Here is a 25,846-nt window from a genome sequence, read left to right on the forward strand (position 1 = left end):
GGGGATTAAACGGAGGAGGAAAGGAAGCTAATGCAGAGCGGTGAAACTCAGCCTTGGGCTCGACCACAGATCCTTTCAGTCCAGCATGGAGCTGCTAGATTACTTCCATGTGTCAGTGTGAGGCAGAGAGGGAGGGAGAAAAGACGAAAGCAGGACAGGCAGGGAGAAGTTGAGCGATTGAAAAGCAAGCGGATAAGCGGCGGTACTGGACAGTGGAACGGATCTGTGTGACAGCCATCTCTAAAACCATTACCCCTGCGGCTCCGACTCGGAGAACTCGTAACCTCCTTCTGCAGACTGACCTCATCGATTTAACTTTCTCACAGAACCCCTCCGTGCAGAGGAGGCAGACCTCATCAGGTGCCAGTCCCAAACAGCGGGCAGGCAACTTTAACAGGCAGCAGCACACCAACCACTTCAGCACGTCGGGGGTTGTCACCGCTCTACAGGCAGCCTGGGGTCGGTTCTAGCCCGGTTTGTGGCACTCCAAAGACCACACTGGGAAGGCTTGAGTTACCGATGCTGGGACGTTTAGTGGAATTAATGACAGACGCCAACAAATAATGGCAAAAACATGTGGGACAGAGCTGGAAGTGAGTGTTTATTAACAAATAAAATTAGAGAAAGTACTGAGGTGGGATTATAAAACAAAACGTGCCCTTTAAGGCTTGATTCTCAAATTATTTATGGAACTGTTGCCATCACTCTCTTTTTCTCACTGTGGAGGAAAACTACTACCTGAATGTTAAAAATAATTTTATCTTATTTAATTCCACTTAGTTCAAAAGAAAACAGCTGCCCAAATTATTCCAAGTATATTAACTAAAATATAAAAATTCAAGGGGCCATTATACTCCTCATCATTACTTTTATCAATGATTTATTAGTTCAACTGCATCAAAAAAAACATTGTTTAAGAAGTTTCTCTTGTAGTTTTAGTGGACTTTTCATTAACATTTCTGTAACTCATACAAATGTGAATTTTTCAAACTTTATTCCAGAATTGTAGTTTGGTTCAGATTCACTTAAAAAAGTTTCTTGTTCTAAAAAAGTCATTGATATGTTGCACTAAAATTTCACATAATATAATTTGATATAATATAATATAATATAATATAATATAATATAATATAATATAATATAATTTAATATAATATAATATAATATGATATAATATAATATAATATAATATATATAATATAATATAATATAATTTAATATATATAATATAATATAATAATTAATATAATATAATATAATTAATATAATATAATATTTATAATATAATATAATTAATGTAATATAATATAATATATAATATATATAATATATAATATATATATAATATAATATACCACATTATTATCAAGTCACCTTTACAACTGGGTAGGTAATAGTTTATAATGCTATTAAAAATCAAGATGTAAACACCTTTATAAACAAAATAGTGCGCCTGGTTTTCATTATGAACCAAGTCTTATAACTTTCATATTAGAAAGTTTTTAAAATCATCATTAAACTTTAAATCATTCATAACTCCATGATACGCGTACTCCTACAGTGGTACAAGAGAATAAAGTACGCATCGAGTTTCACTTCTGATGAAACGTTCCCGCTAACCTGCGGCTCCTCATGTGGATCCAGAGTAACTTCTACGATGGATAATATTTTTCCAAGACGAGTCTGGGCATGACCATCCCAACCCAACTCTGAACATATCATTAATGATCATCATGGAGCTCTTTGTTCACCGTTATGAGTACACTAATGGAGTGACGGGGTAATTGGATCGAGTGGTGGGATAATAGAATGATAGAATGATAAAGTAATGGAATAGTGTGCTAGCAGCAGCCAGCCTTTTCCCAAGGGATGCCCTCAGTAAGTGTGTCAGCATGGCAGATGGGCGGTCTGTAACGACCCCCCTCCCCCATGTTAATTATAAAGCATCATAATCCATCTATGGCACAGAGAGGCAAGACATGCAGACTATTAGAGCGAGCGTGGAAACGACACGGTGTAATTTCCTTGGGACTTTGCCACCACTAGCCCTCCAAAGTGACTCATTTCTGGAGATATTCAAATAAAACATTTAGCCAAAATATGTGTTTTTAAGGTCATCTGGTTTGGGCATGACCTTATCACCTCTCTGTCCAGGCCTCGTTGCAAATGTGCGTCCTAGATTATTTATAAGTGAACTCAAAGTTTTATTTGTCTTCAGGTTTTCTCTTTTCCCCCAATTTCATTCCCACCGTCCCCAAAGCCAAGACAGACAGCCCCCGAAAGCATTTGAGTTGGTGTGTGTGTGTGTGTGTGTGTGTGTGCCTCTGTTAACCCATTCTGCCAAGGCTGGGCTCAACCTTTTCTAAGCAAACTCCCAGCGTGATCCCGGTCCCCCTTGTGCTGGTGAGAGGAGCTGGAAGAAAAGGCCTGTGGGACTCCCGCTGCTCGCAGGCCTGGCCTTTGCGGGGCGGAGGAGCCGGAGCTCGGGGCCTGGGATTTGGTGCGCGCCGGGGCTCTGTGTGGCAGCTGTGACTGACGCTTCAATCGCCTCTCCCCGAGACGCCCAGCGCAACCCCGCATTCCCTTTCACGCCTCGGAAACGGGGGGGCAATTACACATATTCAGCAGCCTCCATCTCCCTGCACAATCTCTGATGAGCCATTTACCAGAGCTGCAAAAAAACATTCACAAAGTTGTTTGTGTTTTTGAACAACTTGCAAATTAGTTTAGTTGTCCGGACGACCCGTCTGGAATTCCATTATCCATTTGAAGTTGCTCCTGTTTATTTAATTTTGTCCAGGTTGTCCTGCCTCTAAGTATAAGCATAACTTTGCTATTTCCTCTAAATTTCCTTGGATATTTTTGAAAATGTAAGTGCTGGGAAAAAGATTTAAGATTTAAAGTGGACCTAATGCTATCATGTATGGATTGTCTGCAAATTGAGTTTGTGTGTGGGCTATTGGAGCAGGGACTCGTACGCCGGCGGGATTTAGGGTCTCTTAATTGAATTATTTTGATTGCTGACTTGATTGATGGAGTCATATGTGAAACGCTTTCCGTGAGGTTCATTTTTTTGTCCGTCTAATTCGTCTTCCAATAGAGACATACCAGACAGATACAATAGGAACCTGCAATCAATCACAACTGCAGCGTTTGGTTTGGAGAGCAATGTGCCCGCCATCAGGTCCGAGTTCCACAAGCCGTCCAGACAACAAAAACGCAACAATGACATCAGATAGTAAAGCACCCCTAAGTCTAATCTTCCCATAATGCCATGCCTAAACCCCACCGAGACTCATGGTTGGGAGAAAGGCCTTTTTCATGCCCCTCTGGCTCTGTGTGTGTGTGTGTGTGTGTGTGTGTGTGTGTGTGCATGCTTGAAAGAGAAAAAGAATTCAAGAGTGAATGGAGATGTCACTGTCAGACTCTCGCCTCCACATGAGTCTGCTCCAGAATGGCCATATTGGCAGCTTGTGTGTGTGTGTGTGTGTGTGTGTGTGTAAGGGGGGGTGAGAGCTCCTATCGGGGTTGGTGGTGGGGGTCTGCCGTTTCCCCTCCACTTCGAGCTCCTGCGGCCGTGATTGGAGCTCGGCAGGACGTGGGTCTATATTTCACCCCCTTCATACGATGGGGGCCGTTTCATCTCCCCACACACACATGCTTCCCATTAGATGGTGTGTTTATTCTCCCACATGATGCGCTCGGCCGTGGAAGCCTCTCATCTCTGCGATATTGGAAATAGCAGCAAAGGGCTGCTAAAGCAAACTCAATACCCAGAGAAGCCTCCCAGCTGGCTCCATGAACTATGCAGAGAAGGAGACGAGCGAACACTCTTGCGCTGACTTGATTTAACGAGTAGCCCAGGTAGTTTTTCTTCTTAAGGCTCAGCGCCGTGATGTTTTAACCTGCTCATCTCGAGATGTCCTTCCGCATTCTGCTGTCTCATCTTCAATTTTCCCCCTTCAGCACTGAAAACTTTGACTACTTTTAGCCGTTCTCATCTGTCTTTCAAGTCTCCCCGTTGTGAGACATGACAGGCTCGAACCTCCACCACATCACTCCTCTCCTCTCCTCTCCTCTCCTGTCTCCAAGATGAAAGCTTCTTTCTTTGCAGATGAACCTCAGTGAATCCCTTTTTCTCCCCTGCAGGCTGAGCCGAGGCCTGCGTCACCGCCTATGGAAGCTCTATTTGCTGCATTTTCTGATTTATTTATACTCATCAGATTGTAGCACCTCGTGCTTGTCAGGAATGCCAGTCTGAGCCTTGCATGCGCATTATGCAGGCGGAGTCAAATTCCTATTTCAAATATACATGAATGCATGAATATATTTATTGCAGAGAAGCCTCTGTGCATCCGGGACAGTCTCGTTTCCTGCGGTGGCCTTGCTCTGGAATGGAGTGGCGTGATTTCTTGAAAGCGGCCCACATGCCGCTGCCGCCAAATCGGGCGACTGGTGCGCCTCTCCCACAATGGACGAGAAGAAGGGAAGGGAAATGATTTGGCTCCCTTTTGAGGGGCAGGGGCAGTCGCTTCAAAGCAGCATGCCTAGCCGAGGCTTTAACCCGCCATCCCTCCGCATTAGACGTGCGTCCTGTGATGAGCCTTTGAAGGGGGCGAGCAGCTCCGGCCGGGAGATTGCAACCGCATTGCACGGATGTTGGGATTCAGCCCAGCAAAAGGAAAACAAGCTCATAAGATTTTATAAGGGTTGCTTGTCTCAGTTACTGTTTCCATCATGGGAGAAGAAGTGGAGGTGGTTGAGGAATACAAATACCTTGGAGGTCACCTGGACAACAGACTGGACTGGAGAAAGAACAGCGAAGCCGTTTACAAGAAGGGACACAGCAGACTGCACTTCTTGAGGACGCTTAGGTCCTTCAATGTCTGTAGCAAGATGCTGCAGATCTTCTACAAGTCTGTTGTTGAGAGTGTAATCTCTTCAGCCATCGTCTGTTGGGGTAGCAGCATCAGAAGCAGGGACCTGAAAAGTAGGGCTATAGCGAAGCCTCGACGAAGTTGACGGCTCGATTCTAAAAATTTGTCGACGTCAGATCCGGTAGTCGACGCACCGCGCCCACTTGTTGCATCCCCAGGAGTTTGTAAATAGAGGAGGAATCTGCCTGTTTTTCCTCTAGTTCGCCCTCTTCTCCGCCTTCACTAACATCTCCGCCAAATACCGAAGACCCGGAACAACGTCCGTCCACTACTAGATTACCATAAATCCTCTAATACAGGCCCGGGCCTGTATTAGAGGAATTACGGTATTTTCCTGTTTTGCCCCTTCGTCTCCCGGCAACGGACAACAACTTCCGGGGTCAGATGCGCTGCTTCGTGTCTATCGCAGATGTAGAAAATCACCGGGAGCGCTTCTCCCTTCATTAAGGAGCTTCTTTCAGACATGAGGAGAGCTGTTTTGGTGGTAGCAGTCTCTCCTCCGTGCTGGTCTGTTTGCTGCTGGGTGTTTTTGGTTTATTTAAACTTGGTAACTTGAACTTAACGTTGGTAAAGCTACTGTTAGCATTTTCGCTAACAGCTTCTTGCGTTGGGATAAGCTGTTACGTTTTGGTTTAGAGTTCATCTTTTTTGTGGTGTAGATCTCCCTTTTATTACATTTAGAGTGTTGTGGGTTTTCGGTTTAGTGTAAAATATCACCTGAGTTTGGTTTAACCCGTAAGACCACTCGCCTCACGCACATAAGTGACCAAAACAAAGCAGCATGGAGACACTCCATCTTCAACCACCTCTCAGGCAGCAGCCTGCACTCCCACGTTCTACACGTCACCAGAACATAACCAACCACAACACAATAAAAGCAGTGTCATACAAAATGGAAGGCCTGTAGTGTTTATTCTCTTACAGAAAGAATTTATCAATTTTTTTGAGGAATTTATTTGAGATTTTCTGGTTTTTGTTAATTGTGCAATAGAAAAATAATCATTAGATTAATTTTCTAAATAGTCATTAGAATAGTCGACTATTCGATAAAATAATCGTCAGAATAATCGTTTTAAAAATAATCGTTTACCCCCAGCCCTACTGAAAAGGCTCAACAGCCTAATAAAAAAGGCTGGTTCTGTTCTGGGGACGACTGTGGAACCGCTGGAGGAGATGATGCAAAGAAGGATTCTCCAGAGAATCAAGAAAATGATGGACAACCCTGAGCGTTCTCTTCACAAGACTGTCCGACAACGGAAGAGTGTCTTCAGTCAGAGGCTTCTTCAGTTTGGCTGCAACACTGACCGCTACTGGAGATCCTTCCTGCCAACAGCCATTGTAATATACAACAACTCTTTGATGACTTGATTATTATTATTATTCTGAGCTAATACAGCAATCAGCTTCCCTCTGGGATTAATAAAGTATTTTTGAATTGAATTGAATATGTGGACTTTAACACGGTGGTCCAAAGGCAGCAGTGTGACGGGGCAACAGCTGTCACGTTAGACTGTACACACACACACACACACACACACACACACACACACACACGAATCACAGTGGAAGTTATTATGGATGTGTGTTGTGCGGCAGCTCAGGAGTCAGCTGTGGTTGGCTTGTGCAGATTATGGTTCGAGTGTGTGTTTGCAGATGGCGGTAATAATGATCAGATAGCCCTTGTAATGGAGATGGCCCAGTTTGTAATGGCTTCCTAAAACAACACATGGAGCGTCTTTACGAGGCCACAATCCGCCCTGTTATCGCAGAGCAAACGACGCGAACGAGAACAGCGTCGTGTCAGACAAGCTATTTATTAGCGTGTCCATTAAACACATTTCATTTGAGTAGAGACAGCCTGCATCCTCCTCCTGCGCTCTTTGCTTGTTAAAGACGAGCGTTATCAGAGCAGACACAGACTCCCCCTGCACCAGTTAGCCCCCCCTCTCGTTTTTACGTTTGCTGTTAATGAGCCTAATGATGTGTGTCTCTGTGATTGCATCAGTCAATATGGTGTTCAGTATGGGTTTTAGAAACCCACTGACAACTTAAGCATGTCTGCCTGGATAAGATCTTCCGTTCAAAGAGGGGGAAAGAGAAAGAGGCAACTAATTTGTCTTGGATTTGATGGGACATGTGTAGCTGTCTTTTACCATCGTGAGCTGGGATTGTAAGCAGAGAATAGACTCGTCACTCACGTTTTCTGATAAGAAGCTGCTTTTAACATACAAGAGGCAGCGTGTCCTACTTATTACACATCTCTGTTTTCCTGTGCGCTGATAGTTTGTAACTTTTGATTTCAGTGAAGTCTTTATCGCAAACATTGCCTGAAACCATTTGGATACAACTGGGTTGCAGTAGAAGTAAAATCCCTGGCATTATGGAAATTCCCTTTCACATTAGTTTGAGGAACCGCACCAAACGGTTCTTACTTTTTTCTGCTAATGTTGGTTTCTGCCATTGCTGGAAAAAAGGACCTTTTTGACACAGATAAAGGCTGTTTCTTTTATAAGCCACACGGCTTTTGATTGATCTGTCCCTTGGTCTTGATCCTTGGGCTCGGCTGATTAAACCTATCCATCAGCTTCTCTTATCAGCGCCCTAACAGAGCGGCTGCAGGACACCGGACAAACCCCCCGGTATTGTTGCTACACAGAGGAAGTCAAAGGGTAAGGACAGGGAGGGGAAAGGTTCACCAGAACTCCTCACTTCAAGGCCTTTCAAAACAAAGAACTAAAATCCCTATTTTGTTATTCTGCAGATATCCCATCATACAGATATAAGGCTTTAAAGATAGGCATCACTCATGCTTTTGTCATGAAACACACACACACACACACACACACACACACACACTCGTTCATGCGTATTGGTATAACCTCTAAAATGAGGTCAAACAGTGGCGTTGCAGACTGTAACAGGACCGCTTCCTTTCTGGAGCAAATTCATGAAGTGATGTTTCCTGTCCTCAGAGATGCCTGCGACATGACCCCGCGCCCCGTCCCAACTCACACCGCCATCAGCCTGATGATGACATCTCTTTCACTGACGGGCTGCCACTCACAAGCCTGCACACGTATCGACGTGCACACACATCGACGCCAGGATGCACGTGCTAGCTGCAAAACGGGGGCAGACGCTCGCTGTTATGAATCATCGAAGCGATTTGCAAGTCAAATTGCCAGTTTCATAAGACGTGCCAGCTTTTTCTTTTTTTTTAATCAATAAAATTTGAGTTGCTCATCTTCCCGGTGGCTGTTAAAGCGAATCCATCAAGCCCACTAAAACGTGGATGATTGCGTGTCACTTTCCCTCTCATTTATCTGCGAGCGTCTATTACCGTCATGTTGTCAAATGAGTGAAAACAGCAGGAGAAAAGCCAACAGATGAGCAGCTCAGATTTGCATGTGTATGATTTAGGTGGGCTTTCTAAACACAACGCTTCTTTGATCTTAAACTGCTTAATGTGTGAATCAGGAAGCCAAAGCACCTCTCGAGAGCATTTATGCTCGATGATGGAGATATCACAGTCTCCTTGCTGCTTTATAAGCACTTTACGACATGTTAAATCAGATAGTGCTCACTTTTGCAACATGCCACTCTATCATGAAGCCATCAATCTAAGTTTACTTAGCCGGAATATCTTGATGAAAGTAGATGGTTTATTGAAATCCTGTTGAAGCATGCTCCACAGAAACAGGTGTAGACCTGCAAGCTCGCCTACTTGCGGCTTGTAATTTTTTTTTAATAAGAGGCGGGGGCTGGGCGCTCCTGAAATGCCAGAAAAGTGGTGGTGGAAGGGTGCTTGCGTGTCACATTCATTAACCTGGTATCCAACTAATCTCTGGGCTAATTCATTTAGTTCTCCAAGTGCTCCCATGTTCTAATATCCTCTCTGTGCTGCCGCTCGTGAGATGTAGTAGGAGCGTAGCCATGGCGATGATTGTGTCATTATTTTGCAGTAAGATGAGTGATATCCCAGAGGGCTCTGGCTGAGTTGTCCAGGCCGGTTGAGAGGGAATGATTAGAATTGCAAATGGACGCCAAGTGTTGTGTTTATTGTGTGTCTCAATATTGGAGACAATCAGGCGAATCAAAGCCCTCAGCTGGAGGGCTGGGACTGAGGCACGGTGGGCCTCTCTGGTTGGCACCACCCTCTCAGTGCATGGAGAATAGCTTCACCCCTCCTCCCTTCCTTCCCTGCTACCTTCCATTCCCCCTCATTCTCTGTCCACTTTGTCGTGTGTATACGTCCTGAAGTACAGGAGCGCAGCTGGAATAAAGAGATGGAGAAGCAGAGAGACATTAAATCTAGCGCGCTCGTCTGTAGCGTGCCCAGCTGACAAACATTAAACACACCTTATGATAATGAAAGATCCGCCACCGATAATCTCACACACAAAACTTAAGGATGCCGTATATTTACTGATGGTAACATTTGGTGTTGATTTGATGGTTTCCTGGTGTGCACACACACTGTCATCTTTCCATCACTGCAAATTTTTGTCCAGTGGGGAGTAATGCAGTCACTGTTCATGATAACGGCTCGGGAACACTAGGCTGTCTGCAAGCAGTCGTTCCGTCAGCCTCCGTAAATGGAGCGTGTTGGCTGTGAGCCAAGCTGGTGATGGCCGAGTGACAAGCCCGTGCTACAAACACACATCTTCAACTCAAATCACTCTCAGATTGTTCATTCTCGACGATCGTCCATTATCCCGATACTGACTCAATGTTTGCACAAGATTCGCCAGAAACCCACCTGAAAGCCATCCCGCGCTGCCGCGTTGGACAGGAAGCCTGTGTTTTAGCTGTGCGTGTAATTCACTCTGTCACTTGCACACAGAGAGGCCCATCTTCTCGTGTCTCGCTACTGTTGGCTTTTAAAGAATGTGTGTGTGTCTACAAAACATGCATGCGAGGCAGGATTGTGTGCAGGTTAGTGAGCATTCATGCATACAGATGTCCCTGTTCCAGCACTCGATAATTCCTGGGGACATACGTGCTTCTCGTATTGCACCGCATGACCAGTTGCAACAGGCTCCTGAGAGGCCCGGGTTCAGGCCTGCACAGTGAGCAGGTATTGCTACAGGAAAGTGACTGTTACAGCTTCATTTTTATTGCGCCACACATGATCTTTTTGGCTCCTGCCGCCGTGGGCTAAATGAAACTTACGAGGAATGTGTCCACGTTGCAGAAATGCCTCAGACTTGCTGAGAGTTTTTAATGTCACTTGTGATTGAAGAGAAGGCCCGCAACCGTCAGAAGACTCGCGTATTAGACGTGATTTGATCAACAGTCACTGACCTTGAAAGGCAACAGTGAGATGCAGCAGCTCGCGGCTTGTTTAGACGGCGCACAGCGCCGTCAGGCTTGACAAGCACTTGATAAGAGATGTTAAGAACCGTATGAATAGGGGAGAAGTAAGGGAATGCATGAGGGAGAGTGTGTGTCACATTGTCAGTGTGGCTGCTTGTGAGTGTGTGAAGGGAGGAGAGAGTTCACGAGGTGACATCTCATCAGCTGTTTGACTTCGCAGTTTCCCAGGGAAGCTGTTTCAAGAACAATGCAGAGGAAAAAAACCACCAACCACCAACTACCGAAATGCCACAAAAGAAAAAAGCAAAAAAAAAAATAAAAGGGACAAAAAAACTTGGAGCTGTTTGTTGGTGACTGAGTTATTGCTGTTGTTTGAGACTGGAGACTCTGGAGATGTGTGACTGACTGCACGGTGCTTGTAGCAGACACGTATCACCTACCGGACTCCTCTAACCATCCATCTCTTGCTGTGCCTCACAATAGCAGGAATACGTTAAAAAAGAGTGAGTCAGGCGGGATGGGGACACAAGATAAATATTGTGTTTGTATTTCCCTCCCTCTCCCTTACAATTGTTTCTCACATTGACAGATGAACAATGAGAGTATTTTGAACTTTGCTGCGTACTATCTTTTCCGTCTGGGTTCAGAGCCGTGCTGTCAGAGCCAGACGTGCTCTGGCAGAGATTGATTGATTTGCTTTCTGTGTGCCATGTCTTCCCTTTGTTCTTCCAGGACGGCTTTGGTGTCTCTCCAGATTGTCTGGTTGTGTCACAGTAACACCTGTTAACAACATACAGGCATAAAAAGATTATTTCTGCTCCTTTTTAGCATAAAACACTTGTGTATAGGAGTATTTGATACATTTCAAAGAAATAGAAGTGGCTCATTTCAAGTAGATTTGAAAGTAAAACTAAAAAGTGCATTGTGGTTACTGTTCAGCTTGACTTTTCATACGTCGTGCTTTCTTGCTGGAAATGTATGTGATGAAAGGAAGAGATTGACAGCAGTAGCCCAGAGTCCTAGCTTTCCTTAACGACTGAAACTGAGAGAAGCTTGTTGTTGTTTTGCAAAATGGCAGCATTTAGCTACCTGTTATCAGTCAAAGCTCTGGACTTTTAAAATGTTACATCCATTTTTTCAACTGACGTGAAATCTAAAGAGGACAAAATGTCTCATCAGCGTGTTGCACAATGAACAGATAGGATTAAGTTACTACAGTTGCTGTTTGTTCTTTCGTTTCTTTTTTGCTATTCAAAGTTGAGCTAAAATTAGCTGAAAAGGCTCAGTTTAGCTTAGCTAGTCCAAACTAGTCTGTCTGTCTGTCAAACTCTGTATAAAAATGAATTTTCTGCTCGTACTAATGGTACAAATACATTCAGCAAATACTTAAGTCTATACATGTCTTTCATTTGCTATAATTTAAGCTAAAATAACACAGTAAAATCAATTTAGGTCTAAATATGATGTCTCCCTAGCTTTTACCATTACATCTTAATAGAGGTACATTTTGTTATGCAAAGTGAAGCTAAACTGACTTAAAAGGCTACATTTAGCTTAGCTAGGCTTGCCTGAAAAATATGTAATCAGTGTAGCTCTAAAACTATTTCTACCTGTGCTGACGTTTACATACAGGTCCTTCTCAAAAATTTAGCATATTGTGATAAAGTTCATTATTGTCTGTAATGTACTGACAAACATTAGACTTTCATATATATTAGATTCATTACACACAACTATTTAAAGCGTTTTATTGTTTCTAATATTGATGATTGTGGCGTACTGCTCATGAAAACCCAAAATTCCTATCTCAAAAAATTAGCATATTTCATCCGACCAATAAAAGAAAAGTGGTTTAATACAAAAAAAGTCAACCTTCATATAATTATGTTCAGTTATGCACTCAATACTTGGTCGGGAATCCTTTTGCAGAAATGACTGCTTCAGTGCGGCGTGGCATGGAGACAATCAGCCTGTGGCACTGCTGAGGTGTTATGGAGGCCCAGGATGCTTCGATAGCGGCCTTAAGCTCATCCAGAGTGTTGGGTCTTGCGTCTCTCAACTTTCTCTTCACAATATCCCACAGGTTCTCTACGGGGTTCAGGTCAGGAGAGTTGGCAGACCAATTCAGCACAGTAATACCATGGTCAGTAAACCATTTAGCAGTGGTTTTGGCACTGTGAGCAGGTGCCAGGTCGTGCTGAAAAATGAAATCTTCATCTCTGTAAAGCTTTTCAGCAGATGGAAGCATGAAGTGCTCCAAAATCTCCTGATAGCTAGCTGCGTTGACCCTGCCCTTGATAAAACACAGTGGACAACCACCAGCAGCTGACATGGCACCCCAGACCATCACTGACTGTGGGTACTTGACACTGGACTTCAGGCATTTTGGCATTTGCCTCTGCCCAGTCTTCCTCCAGACTCTGGTGCCTTGATTTCTGAATGACGTGCAAAATTTGCTTTCATCTGAAAAAAAAAAGTACTTTGGACCACTGAGCAACAGTCCAGTGCTGCTTCTCTGTAGCCCAGGTCAGGCGCTTCTGCCGATGTTTCTGGTTCAAAAGTGGCTTGACCTGGGGAATGCGGCACCTGTAGCCCATGTTCTGCACACGCCTGTACACGGTGGCTCTGGATGTTTCTACTCCAGACTCAGTCCACTGCTTCCACAGGTCCCGCAAGGTCTGGAATCGGTCCTTCTCTACAATCTTCCTCAGGGTCCGGTCACCTCTTCTCGTTGTGCAGCGTTTTCCTTCCCACAGTCTTCCCACTGAGGTGCCTTGATACAGCACTCTGGGAACAGCCTATTCGTTTAGAAATGTCTTTCTGTGTCTTACCCTCTTGCTTGAGGGTGTCAATGATGGCCTTCTGGACAGCAGTCAGGTCGGCAGTCTTACCCATGACTGTGGTTTTGAATAATGAACCAGGCTGGGAGTTCTTAAAGCCTCAGGAGTCTTTTGCAGGTGTTTAGAGTTAATTAGTTGATTCAGATGATTAGGTTAATAGCTCGTTTAGAGAACCTTTTCATGATATGCTAATTTTTTGAGATAAGAATTGTGGGTTTTCATGAGCTGTACGCCAAAATCATCAATATTAGAAACAATAAAAGGCTTGAACTACTTCAGTTGTGTGTAATGAATCTAATATATATGAAAGTCTAATGTTTATCAGTACATTACAGACAATAATGAACTTTGTCACAATATGCTAATTTTTTGAGAAGGACCTGTATTAGCACAGACCTCAATTAGCTAAGCAAAGTTGAACTGAAGTAGCTAAGCTAAATGTTGCTGAGCTAAATTAAGCTAAGCTAATCTACTTTTTTTTAGTAGAGACGTTGTGATTCTGACTGTCTGAACTAATCTAATTAAAGTTATGGAACACTGAAACCCCATTTTAAATGATTATTTCTGATTTCAATCGGTCACTCTGAGTTTTTCATGCAGGCTGAACATGAAAATAGTCTCCTACACCTATCTCCTGTATTAGCTTCTGACAGAAAATTGATGGTGAACCTCTAGGATTTGACAAGCCTGACAGATCACACTGTCACTTAACATTTATGAACTCACCCGGCTTGACTCACGGCAGGGCTGTTGTTGGTTTAGCATCCAGGAAACAGCAGAGAACGTCCCGACTAGTAGAAGCTAACTGTTAGCATTAGCAACCTTACCAGAAACTAGCAGAAACTCCTCCAGGTTTGTGTTATTTGTGGAGATAAAACATCCATGTTGCAAGTCAGTGGTAGAATTGCATTTCTGTTATCCAATCCGGCATGAGATGTCCAAATATCAGGAAATAAGACTCCAAAACCTGCCGTCTGAATTTCATCTGTGATCTGGGTCACTGCTAGTTCCTGAAATTGGTGCACCGGTATATTTTTCCCCCCAGAGAAGACAAGGCATTCATTCCTACTAGAGACCACTTCATTATGTATTGATTAAATGAGTGAACCACACCTTTAATTTACTTCTAAAACATCTAATTCTCCATCCAGTAGCTACTTTCTACTTTCAGCTTGTCTCCCTTAAGCACAAAAAAAGACCGAAAAAGAAGTTTTTATGCCGGCTGCCATTTACACATTAGGCCTTTGAGCTAAGCTAACTAATCAAACTAATCAATCTGCTTGCTCCAGCCTCAGTTTAACTGCACAAATGTGAGTGCAATCAATATTCTTTCCTTAGAAGAAAGCAAATAAACACATTTCCCAAAATGTCAAACCAATTTCATAAAGAAAAACCTCATTAGTAGTAGGTGTCAGGTTTGTTTGGAGGAGTTTTTTCCTGCTCGATCACGGCTGATTTGATTCCCAGATGTGTCTGTGCCAAAGCACACTGCAGAGAGGGTCAGCGAAGGCTCCTCCCTTCTGGTTCATTTGAAGGTCAAATTCTTAAAAGCACACAAGGTGAAAAAGTTTGCCAAGTTTAGCTACAAAGAGTGTCCTGCCTTCCATCTGCGATAAGCTTTTTCCTTTTGTTTCGTTGTTCAGTCAAAACGTGGGAGCCCTCCAGCAGAGCCATGCTGAGATGTGAGAGAAATCATCTCTGACTGGTTTGATCCGTGTCAGAGAGAATTAAAATGACACGCATACAACATGTGTGTGCGAGTGGCTGTCCACTGTGTGAACTTGCCTCTGTTTATTAGTACATCTGATGCATTAAAAAGGTGCGTTTAAAAGCTTTCTGAGGGGTTGTTACCAGGGGAGGGGGGCTGGTGATACTGAGCAGAAAACAGCCAGTGGTAAAGAGCTGCATTGGTTTGATGATGATTGTGTGATTATTATTGTTTTCAGTGACTTCCTCCACTCCTCCAGGTGGGATTTGACACAATCGGCCGAGTGTGAGGGCTGCTGTTGTGGGTCACCGTCTTTCCTTTCCTGCTCTCTTGAACATCAGTTTCCAGCTTGCATTTTGGTCCAGCTCATCTCAACTCTGCTCTGTAGCTCCTACTCCCGAGGGAGGGACTCCTACCTCTACTAGTATTCGGCATATCACAAATTTTGGCTGGTTTTGGGGTGTCTGGCACAACACACACGCACGTTCACACTCACCCACCCTGGCCTGCACGGATACGTGTATTGCACACATCACACGTAGACGGAGAGCTCGGGCCAGCCGGGTTTGGCTGTGACCGTAGACGAGGCCTGTGGAGAGATCTTTATAGAGCAAGCAGAGCCCATCTGTGGTTTCTGTGTAGTGATGGGAGGCAGCTGGCTGTGTGTGTGTGTGTGTGTGTGTGTGTGCTCGTGTTTGTGTGAGTGTATCGTGAACAGACCAGGAGAGGAGGGAAAGAGGCTTGTGTGTTGTTTGGGTCACAGAGCAATCCCAGAAAGAGGCCTAAACCCCGGCTGAAAGTGACCTAAATGAGTTTGTCTCCAGCCAAGCCAAATGATCCTTCCTCCTTTCCTTTCCTATCCTTTCATTTCCTTGCCTCATTTCCTTTTTCTTTGCTCTCCTCCTTGCAGCCCAGCTGGAAGAGCTCATTCTCTGGGCTCCTGCATGAATAAGTGGAGACCCAAAGAGCAGCAGTCTGGGCTTTCTCTTGCTGTCAGTGATACCGTGGATGACGTTCAATCACACCCGCATACACCCTAGCTCGCCTAACTCCCCTGCTCTTAAAAAGGGACCGACTCAGCACTGACAGAAACCACAGAGGCCATAAGAAGAAACAGATTATTCCCTTTCTCCTCCCTAATGACTTCTTGCTCTCCCTTCGCTCGACAGACCTCTTGAGCCTCTTCGTCTCGTAACAACGTCCACTTCTGTCCTCCTTGTGGCAAGGCCATCTGGACGTCATCTCGTTAGCTCATTACAGTCGCCGATTGTGGGATGCTAGCGCTCCATGTGACAGTGATAGAGGGTGAACATACAGAGCTCGTTCAGTCGACACAAGAGGTGTGTGTCAGCCTCGCCTCGTGCCTGTGTTATAACTCTCCGGTGTGACACCGTTATGAGTCACGCCGAATCTGATCTGCTCTGCTCCGCATGCCAGCCGGTTGTGACGGGACAATCCGAAGCTAGTGTGAGAGTGAGAGGGCGTCTGTTTTCACACGTACAAAAACGCTTCTCAGCAGGGTGGAATTCAGGATATTCAGTCGGTCTGTTTGCTTCTACAGCATCATTTATGCTTCTCAAACGAGGACAGCCTGGAGGGACCGTTCCAAGCTTTCTGCCTCTCAGCAAGTCACTGTTGCAGCGTCCGGCCCACTGGAGTTCAAAACGCAGAGCTTAGCTACTCCCCTACCTCTAAATGCTAGCCGGTTTGTCGTTTTTCACAATCAGGGTTAAATCCTTCCTGCTTTGCTAAACAATTCAGGAGCCAGATGGGTCTTGTTTTGCTTAATTTCAGGATGCCTGGTGTTTGTTGCTGTGCCCCTTTAGTGTGTGTGGCCTGTGCTAGCACTGAGGCGACTTGTTTACAGTGTTTGACATGTGAGGAAATCAGTGTGTGTACACTGCGGGGTGTGTGTTTATGTGTGTGTGTTGTAGTCAGGCCTCCCTAAGAACATCTGCCCCCACCATGGCCTGACAGAAGCCAGCTATGCATACGAGCATTTGGGTTCAGATAAGAGCTCTGACCAGCTTCTTGCTCGGCTCAGGCGGGTTCGTTACAGTTCCCACGGGTTGTGTGAGAAGATGTGGGTCATTTCCCCGAAGCAGTAAAAACAAACGTACAGCTTGGCAATAAGACGCCATGGTTCTTGACCTGGAAAAAGGTGGAACCCTCCCTGTGGGCTGGGAGGGAGTGAGGAATTTTAACCGTCTTGTTCAGCAGCGGCGATAAGATGAATGGGGGGATCAGGGCTTTGACTGCAGCGTGTCTGGTCTGAAGGAGCTGAGCTGAAACCCTCATAACCAAAAAGAGAGCTCCTGGATAGAAGTGGCTGAAATGAGCTTCCTCTGCAGCCTGGCGGCGCTCAGCCTTAGAGATAAGCCAAAGAGCTCCATCATCTGCAGGGAGCTCAGAGAAGAGTAGAGTCTAAACCATCTGCATGGAAAGGAGTCAGCTGAGGTGGTTCTGGTTGTCGTCCTCTGGAGGTTTTCCAGGCTCATCTCACTTAGAAGAGAGCCCAGGGCAGACCCAGAACTTTCTGGAGGGATTATATATTTTCTCTGGCCCAGAAGCACATCGGGATCCTTAGGAGAAGTTGGGGAGTGTCGCCTGGGCTTCCTTCTAAGACCTGTTGCCATCGCCGCTCTACCTCGGATAAGTGGTTTGAAATGGATGGAATAAGTACACGTTCCCTTAGTGTGAGCTTGGCTTGTAATGCCAAAACGCCTTCAGAAGCATTGACCTTTGGCCTTATGCTAACAGCTAAACACATAATAAATATACATTTGCATTATTTTTGCATGAAACAGCTTTAGGAGCCTCGCTGGCTCTAGCGAAACCCTGTCATGTAGGCGGACTCACCCGGCGCATCATGAGGAAATGTAATATCCATCCACACTGTTAGCCTGTGGCATATTGATTGAAGTGGCCAGAAATATCTCTGCCTTATGGAAAGTGTCATCTGTAATGACAGGGGAGGCCGCCACAGTGACTTTGTGGCTAATGTCGGTGAAAAATAATAATTGGTGTGGGAACACTTCTCGGGGGGACTTAAGTAGCTGTTGTGCTGGGATCGTTCGTACACGAGTTTCTTTAGCCCGACACACTCAGCATCGCTCAGATGCAGAAGCAGGATGCCAAGAAGACCTGAATGTAGTCGAGATGGGTCACAAAGCAAGGTGCAATAGATTTTAATTGATATGTGTAGCTCGTTCCTGCCGTTGCTCAGGAGGAACAAAATCAGTCTAAAGGCATTTTCTTCATATGAGTCTTCTCTGCCTCCTTTCCCCCTCTGGGTTCCTGTGACTTGGGTCCATTCATTTGGCAGCAGAGGCTGCCTGCCAGGGCAGAAGCCCGAGTTGACTGGACGGGGGTGGAGGGCAGGGGGAAGGGGGGTTTGAGTGGGCTTCAGCGTAGGCGGTGTTTTATATGAAAGTCGGCGAGGGCAGGGCGCTTGAATGGGGTGGCTGGGAAGGTCCAGGATGCACCTCATGGTGCTTTTGTGTGCTCCCTTATATATGGATGTGTGTGTGAGTGTGTGTTTGTGAAAGAGGACGGGCGGACTGGGGAGGGTGTGTAGCATATGTGAGATCATGTGCTCATATTCGCCAGTGGAATGTAAAAAGAAAGAGGAGGGGGTTCCTTGTTTTCTGTTCCCTCTCCCCGCGGTGCTGCAGCTCAGGTCTGTTTGTGTAAGCTCTTTACCGGATCGAGCCGTCCAGATGAAACAAAACCCGCCCACTTGGTTGTTTTGAAAATGATTCTCTTTATTTGGTTTGGTCCAGGCAGATCCACCATGTTGGCCACCGGGGGGATAAAAGCTCCGTCCGCGTTCGGGGTCATTTCCCAGAAACACTGTTTGTATCTGCACAGCTCTTCCTCTGTGCACTTCAAACTTCTGTCATCAACAGGTCCTGTAAAGTCTCCAGACAGCACCAATGAAAGATGCACCCCCACCCACGCCCCCTTTTTTTCCCCTTTCGACCTCCTCAAAAGTACAATAATCTTCAGTCACTCGCCTCCTGCTCTCCATTGCGTGGCTGTGTGTAGCACCGGAGTGGCGCTGATTAAGCCCACAGAGAGACAAACAGGAGACAAAGTCCCTGCCCACCAGTTTAGTTTCACATCCTGGACTGGAGCTGGGCTGCAGCTTGCCAAGTGGAGGGCTTTTAAACTGGGCTAAACACTAATTGCTGCCCTATTTCTTTTATGCTGCTTCTTTCCCATCTGCGATGGCGCTTCCAGACCTCCACAGCAGCCAGAGCCTCATTATAACAGACAGTTAACAAAGGCTGGGAAACAGAAGCAGAGAATTCACTTAGGAAAGCTATCTAACCGCCAACCATGAGGCCTGCTCGCAAAATTGAATCAATGACAGGGGCCGGCTTGAGATAAATCCTTCAAGGATATCAAGATATTAAGATATTGAAAATCTTAATTATTCTTCTAAATTGTAGCGAGTCCCTTTAATAATGAGAGTGGGCTGGGAGGCTTTTGTTTCAGAGCAGCGCTCATCTTTCTGAGTGTTTTTAACACGTTTATTAAAGAATATGTTAAAAATATGACTTCATTGCATCTGCTAGTGGAATAAAAACGCCTACTTGTTGAGTGAGGATAATTGAGGCCTGGTCTGCCTCTTTTCCCCCCATTCTGGTTTGATGTTTGTGTTTTCTGTAGGTGTTTTTTCTTTTTTGTGAGTGTGAGGGGGAGGATGGAGACGAGTGGGGATGAGAGGAAAAACCAAATGAGGGAAATGTTGAGGAGATGAATAAGAGCAAAGAATAAAGCAGGAGGGAATGAGACTGCTGGGTTGGAGTAGAGGGGACTGAAACTGGGGGAAGAAGGGGTGGTCAGCAACAAAGCCCTGATGTTGCCATGGAAACATGTTTATGCCTCGCTGATGCATCTTGTAGATCCAATTAGAGACTGATTGTGTCTGCGTCTTCATAGACATATGCACACACACACACACACACACACACACACACACACACACACACACACACACGCGCGCGCGCACACACACACACACACACACACACACACACACACACCTGTAAACATATGTCTTCCTTAAACACACACACACACACACACACACACACACATATCTGTAAACATATGTCTTCCTTAAACACACACACACACACACACACACACACACACACACACACACACACACACACACACACACAGAAGCAGAGCATTTCTGCTGAACACATTATTAGTAGATGTAGGACGTAGGAGTGTTCTCTCACTCTTATCGGCCCCTTGGATTAGCGCCGCCCCCTCCCCACACCCCCTATTAGACAATAGCAGGGAAGTAACGTCTCACCCACGTCCAGGGTGTCCATTCCTCTGACATCATCATATTTAGCCAAAAAACAAGAGTGACAGAAAAGATTTGAAGGTTTTTTTCTCATTTGATTTGAGAGTTTTCCCCTCATTCTGTAGTAATTCCCCTATCCAAGAAGAACGACCATGAATGTTAATCCAATCTTGCTCATTTCCATGGGGGGTATTTCTTCAGAAAAAAAAAAGGGTCTTTCCTCCTGGCACTTTGCCAGACATCATCAGACGAGGATGACTGGCGATCTAAAGCTTCCCCCTCTCCTGCACACTCCTCCGTCGGTCTCCTCCAGGAGGCTCCGTGGCCCTCCGCCTGGCTTGTCTGGAGAGTCAGTTATTTAGTGGTGAAATGATGTGTGTGATGATGAAATGAGGGGCTGCAGATAAGGTGAGATTACACTCCAACAGGGAGGAAGAGGGGAGAGACCGGGAGATGGAGAGAGGGGCCCCGGCCGCTGATGTCTTGTTAAAACGTGAGGGATCAGAAAGAACAACAAATGCATCGCGCATGGCTAAATCCTGCCTAAATCCGCTGGCATGGGCAGATCTAGCAGATAGCCCCTCTGCTGGGCTCACTGTCTGCGATCACAACACACACACACACACACACCCGTGGTCAGTCCGGCTGTCTGGGTTAATGCTTGGCTAACTGGGACAGCAGAGCTGAACCATGTTGACATTTTAAGCCCCACACAAGTCCAGAACAATGATTCAGCCCATCTGCACCCCCTCCACCTCCCCCAACAGGAGTGCAAACTCAGCTTATTTTCTGACTGACACACACACACACACACACACACACACACACACACACACACACACACACACACACACACACACACACACACACACACACACACACACACACACACACACACACACACACACACACACCACAGTGTACTTAGCGTACCTCTGCCTGTCCTGTTCACACACGCTGAGTCTCCTCCTGTTCCTCGTCTTTTAACAAATAAAGGAGAACAAAAGCTGATCTGATTGAGTTGGCAGCGGAGAGCGTCGAGGAGAGGTACTGTAAGGTCACATGGATTATCTTAATCCTGCAGTAGATGATCATGACGGGGGAAGATGTACCAAGAAGCCTTAACCCCCTCAGCTGATGGTCACGTGCTGTTTTCCCCTCTGTGAAGTCGTAGCATCGTTTGTGTTCTCACAAAGCACCTCCGATCTAAAAAAAATAAACCTGTTCCATTCCTTCTACGCAGTTTGATCCGCCGCCATTCCAGCAGCCACTTAGCATTGCATTTTCTTGCAAACTTTTGGTGTGTTTTGATTGCGATCCAAGCAGAAACCTTCATGTGAGACACTGTTGACTTGTTCTGAAGCGCGTCAAGCTGCTGCTTGTGGGACAAAATTCACAATGCTATAGCATGAAAGACCCCATCAGACGAATCTAAACTCATAATTCCCAAAGCTAAAGGTATTAAGACTAAATAAACTGTTTGTGGAGTTACTCCACTGTTTTTTCAGACTATCGCTTTCATCCGTAACAGTTTGTCTTCCTCCTCTTGCCCCCAGATTTCTTCCTGGAAAGGGCCTCGTGATCTACCCGGACATTGGAGACAAGCTGGATATCATCTGTCCGAAAGCAGACCCAGGAAGAGATTATGAGTACTTCAAGCTGTACTTGGTGAGAAAGGAGCAGGCGGAGAGTTGCAGCACGGTGCTTGATCCAAACGTGTTGGTCAACTGCAACAAGCCTGAGAAGGACATCAAATTCACCATCAAATTCCAAGAGTTCAGCCCCAACTACATGGGCTTGGAGTTCAAGAAGAATGTCAACTACTACATCACCTGTAAGTTGGCCGAGAACAATGATTTATTGTTGATATTTAGCATTTTAACCTTTACTCAACCACAGAAGCCTTATGGAGTGACCGTAGTAATAATCTCTCCTTCACACACAGTCATACCCTGGAGTTTCTGATTAAAATTGCTTTTTGATGGCTGCTGCAGCCCCATGGCAACAACCGGGCGCTCTGAGGCTGGTCAGAGGTGATTGAGGTGTTTAATATTCCGTGTCATTATGGGATCCAACCTGACTCCATCCTCAACATTTTCTTTTAATCGTCAAGTGCTATACTAACCGTTTCCACCATAGAACAGTAATGGTATTAATCACAAATGAGAGTGAAATTTGATTTCTGATCATTTTCAGAAACATGTTGAATCTTATCACAGTGAAAAAAGATTAAATGATTACGATCTCAGTCCAGATAGAAGAACTGTGGGAGGAGCTTGATGTGAAGGACATAATATTTTGCAACTGAAAACTTTATACATTTGTTTATGGAGACTGAACGTGTAAATGTACCAACTGGAGTCAAAAACGTCTATCCAGGAGGCAGCTTGTCTCTCCAGTTTTAGGTTGAGCCATGCAGTCTGTAGTCAGGCTGTTAGATTGGAAAGAGTGAGGAAAGTGTCATTTCAATCTAGCCATGGCCCAGCCTCGTTCAGCATCAGCAACTGCACAACAAATGCATCCCATCGTATCACAAAATGAGCAGAGTGCAATACAAAAAATACAGGGGATCTAGAGGAAACAGTTCCTTGAGCCTCTTATAGCATTTGACAGTTTGTTGGGGCTCACAATGACCCAGGAGCCCTGAAAACTGGCCAAATACAACCCATACAATGGGAAGACTGGTTTACCCCACCCATTGGGCCAGAACATGAATATTAAAGAAGCTACATGTTTATTGGCTGATTTATCTGTCATTACAGAGTAGGCCTGGGCGATATGGCAAAAAGAATGATCATGATATATTTTTCCATATCGTTCGATCTCGATTTTAATCACGATTAATTTTTATATAGTCAGTTTAAAGCAGCTTAAAATGTAAAAATAAAGAAACTAGATATTAGTTAAACCTTTTATTGACATTCTGTGTGTCTTTAATGCTGTACAGGTACAAAATAAACAAATTATCTGCTGAATGAAACATCTTTGAGCTCTATCTCTAGCTTTTCTCTGCATTCATCATACAGCTGTGGCAGTGCAGTTTGAGAAAAATACTTTTGGCCAGGTATCTCGTACCTCTGGTCCAGCACTTTGATTAAATGCTTAAATCCTTCTTTCTCTACTGTGTTCAGAGGCATCATGTCTTTTGCAATACAAAAAGTTATAGCTTTTGTGATGGTTTTGCTTCTCTTTGAGTTCTGCTCGTATGGTGCAACAGCTGAAAATGACGAGATGATTGATTGCTGTTTTGGTTGTGCAGCTGCACCGCCAGTGCCGGCTGGACCACTACTAGCAGCCACGCTAGTGCTAAGTCTACTTTGAGACAAGCTAACAAGTTGTCCGGACTCTGCTCGCATTTTCACGCTCTCTGTATAATCACTTGGGTGGTATTTGGTAATGGTGCCAGTTTTTGAAGGCACCATTCGCCGACATACCTTGCATGTCGGCTTGATTTGCTCAACGTCACATTTGAGATACCCGAACCACCGACACACTACTGACGTTGAGTAACTTTTCTTCTGAACAATGTCTTCATCTCCAGAAGACAACTCCGAGTCATGACTGGGATCTACTTCGCTGTTTTCAGCTCCACGTTTGGCCACTCTGCTTATTAAACCTCTTCATCGAAGTAGCGGAGCAGGAAAAGTGTAATTGCAAATGCTTCTTCTTTTTGTTAAATGGCGGTGGGCAACCAACGCACATGGAGTGTTAGCGCCCCCTATTGAGGCTGCAAACATCTGTTATTTCTGATCGAGACTCCCAGCTGATCACCGTAATTGAACTGAAAATGATCGTGATCACAAAGTGCGATCATATGATCGCCCAGCCCTATTACAGAGTGATAAATCCGAATTTGTGGGTCTCGTCAATGCGGCAAGGAGCAAAACGGAAAGGTGATAAAACTTGATTGTGATGCGCTTAGCCTCGTAGTAATATTGCCTCATGAGCCCCTTGTCTCTGACGGCTAAATGCGTGTCAGCCCCGCTAATCCCTTTGGAGCGACTGTGGAAGGCCTCCCCGCAAAAGAGGGTGGTGGTGTTAGTGACGTATGCTGCACGTCGAGTGCCGGCCAGAAGGGATATAAACACAGATGAACATGGCCTCACTAGCATCTTTCAACCACCTAGAACATGGCAAACTGGACGGACGCGGAGACCATGGAGCTTTTGGCCGTGCGAGCAGACGAACAGATTAGTCGCCTTTTTACGGGGACGGTGAGAGACAGCCAGCTGTTTGACAGAGTGGTGCAAACACTGGCTGGGCGGGGCATCGAGCGGGACAAAAAGCAGGTCACATCAAAGCTAAAGGTCCTGCATAGAGCCCTGCACGGGCCTAAAATCTGAGCCCGCGTCCGGCCCGGCCCGGCCCGAGGAGGTGGAGCCCCTGCCCGACCCGGTCCGAAAAGGTTTTCAGGATTCTCTGGCCCGGCCCGAGCCCGACTTTTTTTTAACCAACTAAATGAAAACAAATTGAGTCAATCCTGACCAATGTGTTAAAAGACATGCAGGATCCGATCAATTTGTTTTTCCCTCATTTACCGTCACGGAGATGACGGCGCACTGGCTTTGGTGGTAATCAAGTTAAATTTGATCTCTTTCCAACAATTTTCACAAGAAAACAGAACAGTTAAAACCAGGGCTTGTGTTGTGTTGACCGTATAGTTCCCGTATTTGGCCGTTTATTTTGACGGAGAAAGAATAGAAAGAATTACCCCGACGCATGCAGACGAACTGACATCTTATTCGTTACGCACATCGCAGATGTAGCTAAATCACCCAACTGAACAGTGGCGGCTGGCCAGTAGAGGGCGATAGGGCGCCGCCCTCCCAGTTTTCCCCAGTGTTTTTAATTTTTATTTAAAAAAATAAATAAATAAAATTTACAATAATCACATATTCTAAGTTAATTGTGTGTTTTGTAACAAAAACAAATTATATATATATTGGTCAGAAGCTCTCTGCCGAGCTGTGGAGCCGACAGAAAGGCTGTGGGCTGTGTTTCAATCGCCCAAACAGCACGAAAGCAGTCCGCCAATTGCTGACAAGAAAATCAAACGGTAGGAATGGGAATGTATCCAATCAGCGTCGACGTTGTTTCAGAAGCATGATGGGCGATAGAGCTACCGCCAAAGGCTTTCGTTGCTGTTCGGTAGAACTCGGAGAGTCTCGACTACTCCAGCACATTTTTGGTCGTGACACAGATGGACGCCAGTGAGCCTACAACCAGCATGGATACCGGATCTCAGCAGCCACTGAATTCAGTTTGGTCTCTTCTCCAGTATCCGTTCGAGAGGAGAACTATGGTGGAAAAACTTAATGTCAAAGAGCTTGGACCAGATCAGCCCGACGTAAAGATAAGCCAGCAGGAGGAGGAGAGAGGTAAACTGTACACACCAGGCTTCTGGGAAGGCTTGGCTAGCTGGATGCAATCACGCTAATGTGATATTTTGCTTTCCAAACGACTGTGACAGATGAGGCATGGATTGAGTCAGGAGTTACGGACATGAAACATTTTTCTGAGAAGGTGAAGAAACATGAGTTATCCCGGGCACACATGGACAACACGGTGAAGCTAGCTATGCTAGGCAGAGCTAACATTGCCATGCAGCTAGAGACGAGCACAGGCTTGCAGTAAAGAAACACAATGAAGAAGTGGATCAGAACCGGCACATTTTGTCCAAGAGAGAGATGTCAACACAGTGTATGAGCACAAGGATGAC

The 25,846-nt window shown here is 45.3% G+C and overlaps 1 protein-coding gene across 1 annotated transcript in view; it reads left to right on the top strand.

Moving 5' to 3' along the window:
* The window catches only part of efnb1 (ephrin-B1), an 85,751-nt gene that overhangs the window by 12,399 nt on the left and 47,506 nt on the right, over nucleotides 1-25,846 (top strand). Inside the window, exon 2 of the mRNA XM_015945205.3 lies at nucleotides 21,684-21,961. Coding sequence (XP_015800691.1) covers nucleotides 21,684-21,961 — 278 coding nt within the window. The remainder of the gene's footprint in view (nucleotides 1-21,683; nucleotides 21,962-25,846) is intronic.

This window comes from Nothobranchius furzeri, chromosome 1, assembly GCF_043380555.1.
Source record: "Nothobranchius furzeri strain GRZ-AD chromosome 1, NfurGRZ-RIMD1, whole genome shotgun sequence".
NCBI classification, from domain to species: domain Eukaryota; kingdom Metazoa; phylum Chordata; class Actinopteri; order Cyprinodontiformes; family Nothobranchiidae; genus Nothobranchius; species Nothobranchius furzeri.